Below are 16,009 nucleotides of genomic sequence, written 5' to 3'. Positions count from 1 at the left end.
CTCCAGAGGAGTCCAAGGTCTCATCATGGGAGGGCACACTACTCCTAGTTCACCATCCTCCTTACTTAATCTTCCAACTATGTACAGTAACACTACTACCATCAACAAACAATGCTTTCTATTAACAATCACCACCACCACAAATAGTATTTTTATCTGTGAATCACAGGTATTCTCATGGTTGATTTCCCTGTATGTAAGATGAAAGACCCAAGTTTCTGGGAGGGAAAACCCTGCTCCCTCTATATGAGTGGCTAACTCACTTCAATTGAAAAAGAAATATTTCTTTTTCAATTGAAAAAGAAATATTTTTTTCATAGAAAGATTTCTGTTGTTATGACATGAATCAAATCAAACTCAGGTCTTTTCCAATCAAGGGGCATAGTGTCCTGTTGTTCTTACTGTTGTACTATGGAGGCACTTATGTTGGTAAGAATATAGAAAATAAATATTATTAAGGTAATGTTATTTATTAATAAATTAAGGTAATGTTGTTTATACGTGAAGCACTTATGAATTAGTATTAGCAACTTGGATTGGGCAAAACGCAGCAGATTCTCTGAGGACAAACATGAATTTGTTAAGGAGAGGTTATGCCCTTAATAAATCCAAATACATCAGGATGACAGATGTTTTGTGCATTGTGGAATGTGTATACAGTAATATATTGAGATTCTGCAAAGGCCTTTGATTTTGAAGTTGAATAATAGATTAGTGAGTCAGGAGATTGGTTGTCTGGTATATACCAGCATGTTGTATATGAGAGAAGAGTATCCCTGCAGAGGAAGGTCACTAGCTTTAATCCTTTACCAAGTGTAGGCGCCTGAAGTATCTTCAGGACTGAGGCAACTCATAGTAAAGGTGGACCAAGCTCTCATCACTTCTTCTCTCAGTATCTCCCATAATGCAAAACACATCTCCTTGCAGACATGTATAGGGTGTCCCAAAATTCACGCAAGATTTAAATTTAGCGCCATTTGTGCGGTAAAGTGTTGCCAACGAGAAAAAAAAAGACAGCGTGACAGCTGACAGTTCAGGGTTATTAAAAATGGAGCGCTACATGAAAGAACAACGCATTTTCATTGTTGAGCAATATTTTAAAAATAATAAAGGTTTGGCAGCTACAGTTCACAATTTTCATACAAAATATGGTCGGAATAGTGATTTAACTTCCTCAACTGTGAAAAGATTAAAAAATTCAAGGAAACTGGATCAATTAGTGATCTTATACACTTTGGCCGTCCTTCAATAAGTCGTTCAACAGAAAACATCAAAGCAGTTCGTGAGAGTGTTGCTGAGAGTCCAGGAACATCAATTCAGCACCGTGGTCTTGAATTGGGCATTTCGAGAAGCTCTCTACAGCATATTCTCACAAAAAATTCGCATCTTTATGCTTACAAAGTTCAGTTGACTCAAGAACTGAAGCTTACTGACCACACACAGCGAAGAGAGTTCGTTGAATGGATTATGGAACAACAACAAGTGGATGCTTATTTTTCGACCAAAATCATCTTCAGCGATGAGGCTCATTTTCATCTTGATGGCTTCGTTAATCGACAAAATTGTCGCATTTGGGGGTTCAGAAAATCCATGAGTGATTGTTGAGAAACAAATGCATCCATAACGTGTCACTGTTTGGTGCGGATTTTGGGCTGGAGGCATCATCGGTCCATTCTTCTTCGAAAATGCGGCTGGTAAGGCAATAACAGTTAATGGTGCTCGCTATTGCGACATGATAATCCAGTTTTTTGTGCCTAAATTGCAAGATATGGATGTGGATGACATGTGGTTTTAACAAGATGGTGCCACATGCCATACAGCCCAAGAAACAATTCAATTACTGCATGAGTCATTTCCTGGTCATTTAATTTCCCGTTTTGGTGATCAGAATTGGCCATCCAGATCATGTGACTTAATGCCGTTGGACTTTTTTCTTTGGGGTTTTTTGAAGTCTAAGGTTTATGCCAACAAGCCCACGACCACCCATGCCTTGAAGGAGGAAATTGAGCGCTGTATCAACGAAATTCAGCCACATTTATGCAAAATGGTCATGGAAAATTTCAACAAAAGAGTGCGTATGTGCCAGCAAAGCCGTGGAGGCCATTTACCCAATATGCTATTCCATGCATAACCCTATACTGTATACTTTATGAATCAATAAGAAATTACAATTTTTAATTAAAAACCTGTGTTTTACTATCAAAATTACTTCTTGCGTGAATTTTGGGACACTCTGTATAATGCTATGCATTAAGGGAAGGGCCATACCCAGACCAGTTTCGACCTTTATTGAGGTCTCGTCAGTGGGAGCCAGACCCAGAAGTGGTGATACTAAGGCAGAAGCAATGGAGAAGTCATATTTACTTATACGAGTTGCCAAAAGATGTACTATCTTATTATTAAATTTACTCTGGATTTAGAGAAAGATGTTGTAAGTTTATTTTCCACTTGGTTAGACTATAATAAATTTCGTTTAATCCTTTACCCAAGTGTAGGCAAACAGAATTTGCACCTGAAGTATCTTCAGGACTGAGGCAACTCGTAGTAAAGGTGGACCAAGCTCCCATCACTCCTTGTCTTAGTATCACCAATAATGCAAAGCACATCTCCTTGCAGACATATATAATGCTATGCATTAAGAGAGGGGGCCACTATCCAGACCAGTTTAGACCTTTATTGAGGTCTGATCAGTGGGAGCCAGATCCAGAAGTGGTGATACTAAGGCAGAAGCAATGGAGAGGTCATATTTACTTATACAAGTTGCCAAAAAGTGTACCACCTTATTATTTAATTTACTTCAACTGACGAGACCTCAATAAAGGTTGAAACTGGTCTGGGTAGTGGTCCTTCCCTTAATGCATAGCATTATACATGTCTGCAAGGAGATGTGCTTTGCATTATGGGAGATACTGAGACAAGGAGTGATGAGAGCTTGGTCCACCTTTAGTACGAGTTGCCTCAGTCCTGAAGATACTTCAGGTGCATACTCTGTTTGCCTACACTTGGGTAAAGGATTAAACTAAATTTATTATAGTCTAACTAAGTGGAAAATAAACTTCCAAGAAAGTCACTAGCAATATGCCATAGAGATCTCTTTTAGGAACCATTATTGTGTAATATATGTTAATGAAGTGGAAAAGATTTGAATAGGAAATGCATTTGTTTGCAGGTGATGTAAACTTGCAGAGTTTTTTGAGATGTGAGAAATGTAATGAATACATGGAATATATAGGGCAGCAGCTGCATGTGTTCCAATAGACTTGGTACTGAGTGGGGGAATTATTGATGCTATTTCACATGAACATTTGCCATGGAAATATGTTTAGAACACATATTGTAGAAACCAAAATGCCTGTGCAAAAGTGGGAGGAACAAGTTGATAAGAGATGGGTTATCATTTAATCTAGTTTCCCTTCTCTGTATTGAGGAAAGCATTTTGAGGGGGTCCCCACTCCAAATGTGAGAGCAGTATTCAATAGTTGGGCAGATTTGTAATTTGGTTAACAACTGTTCAGAGGTGAAGTAATATCTTGAGCAAAAGAGAGATCCTAGTTTTTTAGAAACTGAGGAGACAATCATTGTGATGTTTATGTCAGGAGATGCTTGATGTCAGGGTGATTCCAAGAAGAGAAATCTCATCTTGTCTGGAAACATTACTTGGAATATTTTGTCAATAATATTACTGGGAGAAAATGGTTCTTTTTTTTTTTTTTTTTTGTGAGAAATAAAGTAGAACTGGGTTTTGCTAGCATTGAAACTAATGAGATTATCTGAACCTCATTGGAAATGGCTTGGAGATCAGAATTGAGGGCAGTGGTAATCGATGTTCTGTAGGTTGAGGTGATTTGTGTAGAGTAAGTTTTATCAGTTAAAACAGTAGTGCCACTTAGTGCACAGGGACCTAAACCTGTCAGTAACGAGTCAGGAGGCTTCTCAATCAACTGGCGCATAATCCTGCTGCCACATATGCTCTGCCATGTCATCCTTGGAGAGGGAGTCCGAGTGGTGGTATGATGGAGACGCTCTTGAGGCATATCATGGCACAGAGACTGGTTTCTCTCTGTATGGATCCACCTATGTTTAGAATACTGCTCACATGTTTGGGGTAGTGCATCTATAACTTCCCTTAAAATCCTTGACACCATCGAGAGGTGGGCAATTAGACTCATAGATGGTCCCTCTCTTAGATTCACTTCAACCTCTATCTCACAGCTGCACTCTTTCAGCACTGTGTCTCTTCTACAGATATTTCCATTGTCAATGTGCCAGTGAATTGGCAATCATCATTCCTCTGCTTTCTGTTGCACTTCTTAATACAAGAAGCAGCTGTATTAAGAAGCATCCCTTTAAGTCCGTGGTGGTCTGGTGATAGTAAGGATAATGATAATTGGAAGAATTGATACTGATGCCAGGTCTATTCAGGAAGGTTTAAATAAGCTGGTATCTTGGAAAGGTGAGTGAGCTGATGTTTTAACGTTCTTAGTGTAGGTTTTCACTTTGGCAGAGAGTGCAGAAGTGCAGTTCTGTATGCTACAGTAGTGGAACTGTGCTCTAAATGTAAATGAACATTTACATTTAGAGCACAGTTCCAGTAAATGAACATGATATGGAATATGTTGGTGATACCAACAGATTTGACATTCAAGGATTTTAAAGCAGATGCTGACAAGTAGAAAATAGACAGTTTTGTTACTGTAGAAAGCCTTGAATAGACAATTTTGCATACAAGAGTATTGTTGAAAAGTTTGGTCACCTACTTCCTGCAGTGATGGAGAAACTGTGAGGGCCATGTAATGACAGCTACAGCAGTATCAAGATTTTAGAATGCTAGTTATGAAGAACAGTTGAGGGAATTACATTTCAGAGCTTGGTTGATAAGTGGAGGAGAAATTATATGATTAAGATATTTCAGTTGACAAAGGGATTTTATTAGATTAATATTGATGGGATTAGATTGGAGGGATGGAGAAAATTCATAGAGAGGAGTGAGAAAAGATCAAGAGGCCATCCCTGGAAGTTGTGATGAGCAATGGAGTGGATATTTTTTACAAGTAGTGCAATGAATTGAATTGAATTGCCAGAATGTACTGTGAATGTAGAGAGTGAATGAGCATAAAGTGCAATATGACACATCTTCCTAGTTTAATGACAGTTGATCTACTGACTCCATGGAGGTCTGTTAATACACTGAATTCTCACTATATCAAGCACTGTTACCACTAACTCATTCACTCACTTTAAAAGACTATTGAAAAATTCCACTAAAACCCTATAGGCATAAGACTGTGCTAAAAGAAATTTTCTATAGCAAACTAATCACTATAACAAACTGTTCCTGTGGTCTGTACAGGTTTGCTATAGTAAGAGTCATCTGTAATAATAATCTTGCCTGAATAATTTGTTGCTGAATCCTCTTCATAGTTACTCTATTGCCTCAGCAACCAAACTTCTGCACACCAGGGCAAGTGTTATGGTTCTGACCAAGGCCTACAGTGGCATAACTACCTCCTTATCTATTTGCCACTGTCTATAAAGACAGTGGCAAATGTTAGGTAGTAGATGAATGTGCAACCTCCATTATGTTTATAAGAGATCCAAAATGGCTTGAAAATACTGAGTGTGATCTCTAGAGCAGTCACCCAGATTCATCTAAAGCTTAGTCCACTCATGATACTACAGTTGGCTTTCACTATAACAAACACTGCTATAACAAATTCAATTCTGTGATAAAAGAAATTTGCTGTAGTAAAACTATCCACTATTACAAACAATTCCTGTAATCCCTAGGATTTTGCTATAGTGAGAGTTACTTCTGATATGCTAGAAGAGCACCACCACCTGTGAGTGCATAAAAATATCATCATCAGTTTCCTGATATATAGTAATCTGAATATCTGCAAGGGGTTTTCAGATTATTATGACAGCACTATATGATTAAGTTTACATTATTATTAATCTCCTATTAACAATTTTCCTTGAAATCAGTCTATTACTTGTGAGCACTCCAATATTGTCATATCTAACATGTTGTGCTTTTAAGGCACTTCTGACTGAATCAATCCACCTGACCCTGGTCTTCCTCTGGGTATTTTTCCTGCCATCTTGGCATCAAAGACTGGTTTTGCTAACCTTTTCTCGCCCATTCTGTTTAAGTGGCCATACCATCTTATATTATCTCTGCTGACACATTCTTGAATGCTAATTATGTTAAGTTCCTTTCTAATATCTTAATTTTTAATATAATTCTGCAATTCATGCCATGGGTTTGCTCCCTTAATTTTTCTCAAAATCTTCATATCTGTGATCTCTAGTCTTCGATCAAGTGCTTTATTTCTAACGCAACTCTCAGATCCATAACTTAAAACTTGTTTGAACACTGTCTTGTATACTGCTAGTTTGGTGTTTTTGCTAATTTCTCTCTTATTCCATATAAATTTATTCAGCTGGCTACCCACCATACCAGGTTTGTTTATTCTGTTGTCTATTTTCATATTTAACCTGTGATACAAATATATCAAATACAATCAACGAAATGTTAGATAAGATAATATTTGAATGCTGACAAGGAATAGACTAAGTTGGAGGAAAATTGTTGATAGGAAATTAATAATAATGTAATGTATTATGATAGCACTACTTAATCATGTAGTGTTATTACAGTATCCTGAACACCCCTTGAGGGTACATATTAGGAAATTGATGATGATAATAAGACTGTCAACAAAAACTTTATCTAGTGTGCGTAGTTTTGAAAGTGCTTCATGGTCAAGTACCAAGTATAGCTTGGTATTTTGATATGCTGTGATATGTTTTGTTTTACATGTTTTTTGTGAATTCTACTCATAAAAGATTGAGTTCCTAATAATACATAGGTAACATGTATTATTAGTAATACATGGTCTAAACTTATATATTATTAATAATACATAGGTTAACTCATGTATCATGAGTTAACCTGAAAAGCTTTTCCAGGTTAACTTAACCTAATTCTATAGATTAGATTTAATCTAATCTAATCCAATCTACTCCTATATGCAGTTTCTTTTCAGTGTATAAAATGAAACTGCATTTAGGTATGAAATAGTGTAGAAGTATGGAATGTACCTCTGCACTATTTCATACAAAGAAAGAAAAAAACTGCATGTATACTCAAAGTAGATGAATACAAATTCAATGTGTGATGAAATATGAAATCATACCCTCCAGTGCAACCCCTTATTGCTATCATAGTGTGTATACATCAGCTATATAGTGAATTATATGCTTTCTGACCTCCTAATACCCAACTTCATGATTGTTGTGTTGTGCACTAACAACATGATAGTATCTTTTACACACACACACACACACATATATATATATAAAAGATCACTAACTTCATTAATAAAGGAGTTGTATTTCATTCTATCTTTTTCTTTGGAACAGCCTTCCAGTCATTCAAGAAACTTATCATGAAATTCTTTCTTTTGCCTTAATTACTTGTTCTCTGTCTCTCTCTCTCTCTCTCACACACACCACTGTTGTTATAGGTTTTGTGCTCTTGTGTAGGATCACAGTGGGTGTCTGTATATCTTGATATGGCCTATTTTTTTATTTTTTTAGAAATGCATTAAAAAATAAAATCCTAAAGATTTTTTTTCCAGTTCAGATAAAAGTATTAAATAAAATATATGTTCAAAGCCAACCACATTATTCCAATTTTTGTGGGTACTTATGTATTATTAGATTTGGTTTTGTTTTCATTTAATCAGAGAAAGAACAAGTTTTCATTTTATTGTATGCCAGATAGCAAAATATATCATAGAGGTAACATAGTGGAAAGATATGCAAGTAAACATTTTCTGTTTGCATCAAGAGGCTGCACTACATGGCATATGCAGATGTATGTGTTTTGGGGTTTCAAGTGAACAATTTTTATTAACAGTAAACTTTCAGTGATTCACTATAACTTTATAAATTGGTCACTAGTTTATTAAGTACAGTATTTTTGCATTTAAGTACAAAATTTTTATTGTTGAATAAGCAAAAAAGTAGTGAAAATGTGCTTATTAAAATATTTGTTTATTATAAAAAAAAATACTCTTATAATCCACTTTTACTCTTTGTTACTATCTTGAACCTTATACCCTTTATACCCTGCAGTTCAAAAGATTACTGCATTTTTGAATTGCAGTTCCTGTCTGATCTCTCCTCCCCTTCCTCCTTCTATACTTTCATCTTAAACCTCTTTATTTGCCTCATTCTAGGAATATAATCTGTAACTTATGTTATCAAATATTTCTTGACCAATGTCTGAGCACTAAGGATCTCTTTCCCTCCAACTTCTTTCATCCATGGTATAGCACATAACTTACTCCTAGGTTTGTTGTAATCACTTGTATTGTGATTCCACATGAATCCTTTCTTTTTCTTAAAATTTCCACATGCTGTCCTCCTCCCCCTTTTCCTCCATTTTTTTCTCTTTAGCCAGGGCTAGAGATGACATCTCATTCATAACAGCATACTCATATACTGTAACAAAATCTCTCAAACCTTGTGTTTCCTTAACTACATCCTGGAATAATTCTCTCTCTCAAGAATTTCCAAAAATCAGTTTCCTCATTATGAGATTAACAGTTCCTCATTTCAATCTGTGTCAAGTTGAATTCTTCCATAATAGTTATCGCTAGCTTTGCACTAGCTAACCTTTGAGTGAACATTGTCATGCTCATCACCACTCTCTATATTTCTTATTCTAAAGCAACATTCCATAAAATATTCTGTATTGCCCATCTCTACTTTACATCATACACTCTCAGTTACTGGCAATATATTCTGCCTGGTTCTTCACTCTGAGGGAGACACTGTGTGTGCATGCAGCATCATAAGTAACACTCACCCACCACTTTCACCATCTGAAATACATGAGAGTGGTGCTTCACCAGTATTTTTGTTACCTTAAATTCATTATTATTCTCTGTCTCTACTATATCCTGCGACATACTATGCATCCTCTTCTTGTGTTACCCCATATAAACAAACCTTCATGAACTCTAACAGCAGAATTAATGAAGGTTTGGATTTGCTCACATTTTGTTCACATAGGGCACATGTTGTTTATTATAGTAATTATTCTCAGGTGAAACTATACATGTAAACTTCTTGTTTGTTGTATGGATAAAAAATTAAACCTTTTAAGTTATATTTTGTTATATATTCAAACTATTAACCCCACATTATCCTGAGGTGGAGGGGTAAAAATCTTTGTTAAAAAAATTTTTTTTATGAAAGAAAGAAGATTTCCTGCCTGCCCCCCCTTTTTTTATTTTTTTTGAAATAGCAGAAAATGATGATATATATTTTGAACATAGTTCCACAAAGCAACCAATTATTATATCAGACCAAGTTATGTTTATTTTACTTCACATTTTATATGCTTTGGTGTATAATATTACGACCTCTAACTATCTACATAATTGCATTGCTTAACTGACCAGATATTGTGTCCTGATTTATATTTTTATGCTATGCTAATATCATAGAACAAGTTTGGGGTGGGTGAGGGATTAAAAATTTTGGAAACTCAAATACCAATGTCTGCCTTCTGGGTAAAAAATTTATGCCATGCAGAATGTAGTTATATTCTGGCTCCTGCTTAGTCCAATGCCTAAAAGGAAAAGACAAACAAACATTCTGCTTTGTATACCAAATAATAATATAATTATATTCGATACTAAAATAAATAACAAATATTCATATCTTTAATTGCTGGAATACATTTCAGACAGAAACACAATCCATTCCACCTGCACAGCACTTTACTATGGACCAGCTTAAAGCTGTCAATCAACATGCAGAAAGGACCAAATGCCTGTCTTATTTACCCCAAGTACATCAACGGCAGGTTGCTCGGATGCGCAGTAGGTCTGAGTGGTTCAGGAGTCCTTGTGCTTCCCCTCTTCTAGTGGCTTGGCCTTCTACAGACTCCAGTAACACTGAGGTTAGTATTTTGATTTTATCCTGTAGAAACAAATTATTTTAATTTTCCCAAATCTCCATTATTTTATTAAACAACCATTTATATGTATGTAAATTCCTTCAATTACTTTACAAAACTTGCTTAGAAAGAAAGATTATTTTTCATTCATATATTATATATTCAGTTATAATAACTGTAGTTTATAATACCACGTTTATACCACATTTCTTCAACTTTTTGTCGAAGAAATGTGGTATATATATTAATTACAAATAGTGAGGTATTATGGTAATGGCGCTTCCCCTGTATTCCAACCTATAGTCTAAAATTAATAGTTTATTATCTATCTAAAATTCGTTATATTTTAAAGGATACTAATGTGACATGCCTGGATATTTTTGAAGGAAAGGGATGGTACAGTATTTAGTATAGAATTTGATAATTTAGCCAAAAATAATATGAGATTTAAAATGCTGAAGGTGTAGAACCAATAAATTAGCACAGAAATATATCAAATAGCAGAAATAAAACATGAATGAAACCAGTAATAAGGAATTAAAGAACTATGAATGCTAAAGGTTAAGAATAAAAAATTATCATCAAATGTTTAAGTTAAGGGATATGTCACCGAATTGAAGCCTTTGGCTCTTCATATATCTAATTATCATCAAATTCCTGATATGCATCTTCAAGGGGATGTACGAGATATTATAATAGTACTACATCAGTTTTTGAAAGTGGTATGTGTACCTCATGAATATGGGAAGGGGTATGTGGTACTTTTTTTTTTTTAATTTAATTACTTTTTTTTCTTTTTTTCATTACTTTTATATTTTTGTCACTATATTATTGCAGATAAGGACAAGCTTATTCTATAATTAATATTTCAAGAACTAAAAAAATCTAAAGGAAGTAAGCAAAACGTATCTCTTGGCATATATTGACTGAACTCCCTTAGGGTAATATCTAGTTCGAACCGTGCAGTCAAAACTCTTTGTCCAATTTTGGAATCATTTGTATCTGAAATTGCACTGTCCCTTGGTGATTGTTTCATCACCTGTGCCATGCAGCCATACTTGATAATCATGTTTGTCAGAAGCTGTGATAGATGAACAAGTTATGTGCAAAAATAATACTCTCACTTTTTAGGTGTTTTATAGGCTATTAACAAATCTTGAAGTGCAGTCTAATAATAATATTAAAAATATTTAACTATTATTGATATCTCTCTTCTTAAACCCTTTAATATGGATCACTCACCAGTTAAAAGGGGGGGGGGGGGAGTTGAAACATATAATAGAGAATAGTGAAGAAAATGATCTTGGTATCTATTAGAAAAATATATTGAAACACATGTTGAAGTTTTTTTATGTTCCTACTTATTTTCATAGTTTTGGTCTTTTTATAGCAGATTTTCATGCCAAATTTCTTTCATCTGTTATTCAGTTTAGTTGAATAACAATGCAAGAAAGACCTGGAGACTTGCACTAGATGTGTTTATGACATTATCTGCATTAAACAAAGAGCTAAGTTTGATAACTCCAATTCTAAATATCAGGTTTAATACTACTTTATTTCATAATGTATCCATATAGGTGATAAATAAGAGTGGAGATAATGTGCACACTTTCTTACACCTGATTTTACAGCAAACTATAATGTTTCATTTACCCTATATAACTGCAATGTTTTGAAAAGCTTTTCCTTGGGACCAGATCTATAAAACTCACATACAGATCCTTGTTATATTCCCATGATTTCTCAACTATTTCTTTTCAAGTGAAGATCAAATTCTGACAACCTCTGTTTGGTCTGAACCCAGCTTGTTCTTCTTCTTTCTGTTTCTCAAAGAATGCTTGCATAAATCTTACCAGGAATACTCAGTAGAGAAATTACTCTGTAATTTTCACATTCAGTTTTATTCCCTTTTTTTATAGATGGGTGCTATGAGTGCTCCACTTCAATCATCTGGAATTCGACCTTCTGACCAGATCCTTTGAATTTTGCTGTATCCACTGCAATACTTTTATACCATCTTATTTGAGCATTTCTGGTTGAATATCATCTACTCCAGCATGCCTTTCCATATTTAAAGTTTTTGACAGCTTTTTCTACATCAAGTATTGATATATACTCATGTTTGCATTTCTTTTGAAAATCTTTTACTACATTTCTGTCATTCGACAGTTTTCATGTCACCTTTATCATCTTTGATCCCTTTTACAGTAGTACTCTTTTCTTCATTTCTAAGCTTTTTTTTTCAATAGTCTTCAAAGCATTTTCCCACCTTCTTGATATTTACCTACTGTATTCTTACCAAAGCCTTCCCCTGACTTTGTTTAGCTACTTTTACACATAGCTTAGCTCTCTGACATTTCTGTCTGGATTTTTAGGGCATCTGCAACTTATTTGCTTAGAACTTTTGGTATGCTTTCTTCTTTTCCAGGATGCTTCTTTAACCTATGTCCACCTTAGTGTTCTTATTTTTTATATATCCTTGCAGACAACTTCACCACATACCTCCCTAGCTGAATCAGTCAATGTTTCTTTCAGAATTTGCCACCGAAACTCTGAGATTTAGTTCTGGCTTTTGAACTGTTTCGTTCTTTCTTTAATAATATTTGTATAGTAGAGTCTATAGTTTTACTGTAAAAGCTGCTCAACTTTAATTCTTTTTAAAACTTTTTTTTTTTACGTACTACTCGTTTCAACATGATATTCAGTTTTATCCTACTTAAAACTAAGTGATTGGTCACTTCCAGTTTCAAATCCTCTGTACACTTGTATCCTGAACCAGCATGAAGATATCAAGAATAACATAATTAGTGAGGCTTTACTTATTTCTTGTGTCTTCTCTCCATGAGAACTTGTGCACATCTTTATGTTGGATTATTATGTTAGTAATGACTATGTTGTTTATTATTTTAACGGTATAATAGAACACAGAAACTAAGTAAATAATTAATTTATTAACTAGATGCTGATATTTCGCTGGTATTATAACTAGCATCTTCAGAGCACAAAAACACTGTTTGTCACAATACGCGAGACTAAAACAACATGGTGTACTTCAACAAAACTGTAGCAGCAACACAAAGACTAGAGTCCTGATTTTGGCGCCCTCTATCTGAAAAAAAAAAAAACCCGCTATCATATATTACTAGAGTCCTAGAAAAGTGCTAGTTTTTTCTTAATATGACTGTCTCCCAAATCTTCGGCAAGTTAATACAGCCATATTTGTTGAGATTTGGAGTGTGTTTTAGGGCTTCTGTCGCCTCTAAGAACAATCTCTCTGATTTATATGGGTTTCTGTGTAGTACTTTTGTGTTTTTCCAGTTGATCCTGTGTGTAGGGGTATCCAGAGCATGGTCTGCTAGGCCTGACTTCCCATAATGATATTTCCGGACGTATCGTTTATGTTCGCTGATGCGGATATTCACAGTTCTTCCTGTTTGACCGTAGTAGGCTTGATTGCATGAGCAGGGTACTTGGTAGACTCCTGGATGTGATAAAGGAGGAATGCTGTCCTTGGGTGAGCGGATGAGGGTGGCTAATTTGCTACATGGTCTGAATGTAGTGCGTAGTTTGTTTATTGAGAATTCTTGAGATATTTTCGGATGTGCCTTTAATGTAAGGGATGGTGACTGTTTTGTTGTAGTTCTCTGTGGTGGATGGTGGGAGGGGTTTCTTAGGAGTGTTTAGTATTTTGTTTATTTTTTGTGGATTGTAGCCGTTGGCCAAGAAGGTGTGGCGTAAGTAAGTCAGTTCAGCAGTAAGAGCCTTGTCATTTGAACAGATTGCTCTCGCTCTATGGGTTAACGTTTTTAATATGCCATATTGTTGAGAAGGATGATGGTGTGATTGTTTGTGTAAGTATCTGCCGGTATGTGTGGGTTTTCTGAAAACTGAAAATGATAAGGAACCATCTGGGAGACGTGTGATGAGTGTATCCAGGAAGGGCAGACAGTTGTTGGCTTCCAGTTCCATAGTAAAGTGGATTTTTGGATGTTGGCTATTTAAATGTGCTAAGAATGTTTTCAATGTCTCAGGACCATGTGGCCAAATAGCAAGCACATCATCAACATAGCATAGCCAAAGTGTTGGTTTGAGAGTGGCTGTATTGATTGCTTGTTTTTCCAGGTGTTCTATGTAAAAGTTGGCTAGGGGGGGGAGAAAGGGGGGAGCCCATGGCTGTCCCATCAATTTGTTTGTATATTTTCCCTTTCCATGTGAAAAATCCTGCATGTATTGTGAATTTGAATAGTTCAAATATATCAGGGGGGAAGTGTGACTTCAGTAGATTGAGGGTTTCTATTAGTGGTACATTTGTGAATAGTGAAGTGATGTCAAAGCTTAATATTAAGTCTGAGCTTTTTAGGGTGAGGTGTTGTAAGATGCTTTTTAGGTGTGCTGAATTTTTGAAGGAGGGAGAATTGTTAGTGAGAGTGGCTAGTAGCTTCGCTAAATGTCTAGCTAGTTTGTATGTGGGACTATTTATACTGTCCACAATTGGGCGTAGGGGTGTGCCAGGTTTGTGAATTTTTGGTGATCCATAGATCCTAGGTGTTTTAACATGGAAGGGTTTGAGTTTGTTGACTGTGTCTTTGGGCCAGGAAGTGACTTTTTTTAATAATTTTCGTGCCTTATTCTTTTGTGTGTTGGTGGGATTGCGATCTATAATTTTGTATGTTGACTGATCTTGTAATAGTGTGTGCATTTTGTTTTCATATTCAGTTGTGTCCATCACCACGGTTGCATTTCCTTTGTCTGCTTTTGTTATGGTAATCTGGCTGTTGGTGTGTAGCTCTTTTATAGCAATGAATTCCTTATGTGGGATATTATTTTTTGGAGGCTTGGACTTGATTAGGATGTTGGCCACATCTAAACGTATGTTGTTAGCTATTGTTGGAGGCAGGTCGTAAATTCCTCGTTCGATGGACGCCATTATTTCGGCTTTTAAAACTTGCTTGGGAGTTATGGCAAAGTTATGCCCTCGACTTAAAGCAGTCGTGGCTTCTTTGCTTAATGTGTGTGACGATAGATTCACGACGACGAGGTCTTGTTGTAATTGCGGTCGTTGTATGGTGTTCCGTTGTTATAGATTTTCGAACTTCTTTTGGTGCCGGTTTTTGACTCTGTTGAATTCTTTTTTTGCCGTTGCGTCGGTGATGTTCTCTAAGATCTGACAAAGTTCCGTATTTAGAATATTATGCAGTGATTCTCGTAATGCGCTGATGGTTGTATTTGCTTGTGCTAATTCCCGGCGAGTGGTGTTAATTTGTTCGCGTAAAAGCGCTACACTCGCTCGTTTATAGATGCGTTGGGCTTTGGCCGAGTGGAACTTGTTTTTGATTTTAAAACAGTTCGGTATTAATTTGGTGTCTCGGCACCTCTTTAAGAAGGCTAACCTGTTTAGTTGCCGCGCCAATTTCAACTTCCACTTACCATATCGTCGTGTCTTGCGTATGATATCGTCTTCGTGAAGAATCCTTAAACGTGTGGACAGACTTATGTGTTCGTCGAACATGTTGTTTATTATTTTAACGGTAAAACGGTAAAATTTTTTTGCTCTGAAGATGCTAGTTATAATACCAGCGAAATATCAGCATCTAGTTAATAAATTAATTATTTACTTAGTTTCTGTGTTCTATTATACCGTTAAAACAATAAACAACATGTTCGACGAACACATAAGTCTGTCCACACGTTTAGTAATGACTAGTTCATATACTGAGCAGAAATCCAACAGATAGATATCATTATTATTAGCCCTTTTCTTTAAATTTTTCCAAAACATGTCTGTATGTCAATTTGGATTTACTTCCTACTCTGCCATTTAGAACTCCAACAAGAACCACTTTTTCTGTTTCTCTGTTAGCTGCCTGCTCAAGTGAGTTGAAAAATTCCTCTTCTTCCTTAGGTGAACCTTCTTTTGGACCATAGGCAAATAAGTTTCATTGTCCATTTCCACATTTTAAAGTTTGCCCACATAACTCTACTTGAAACTCCTTCCAATCAAGAAGTTCATCTTCATGTTTGGTGTTGAATGCT

The 16,009-nt window shown here is 35.7% G+C and overlaps 1 protein-coding gene across 2 annotated transcripts in view; it reads left to right on the top strand.

The window, feature by feature from the left end:
- The window catches only part of LOC150109128 (rho GTPase-activating protein 20-like), a 166,334-nt gene that overhangs the window by 119,978 nt on the left and 30,347 nt on the right, over positions 1–16,009 (top strand). For both annotated transcript variants that reach the window (XM_090411718.1, XM_090411719.1), the window contains exon 8: positions 9,764–9,979. In XM_090411718.1, the coding sequence (XP_090267844.1) occupies positions 9,764–9,979 (216 nt within the window). The remainder of the gene's footprint in view (positions 1–9,763; positions 9,980–16,009) is intronic.

The sequence above is a fragment of the Typopeltis vanoorti genome, chromosome 2 (genome assembly GCF_054136105.1).
Source record: "Typopeltis vanoorti isolate ZY-2024b chromosome 2, IOZ_Tvanoo_1.0, whole genome shotgun sequence".
Lineage (NCBI taxonomy): Eukaryota > Metazoa > Arthropoda > Arachnida > Uropygi > Thelyphonidae > Typopeltis > Typopeltis vanoorti.
The sequence above is the reverse complement of the archived record's forward strand: the minus strand, read 5'-3'. Positions and strand labels throughout refer to the sequence as shown.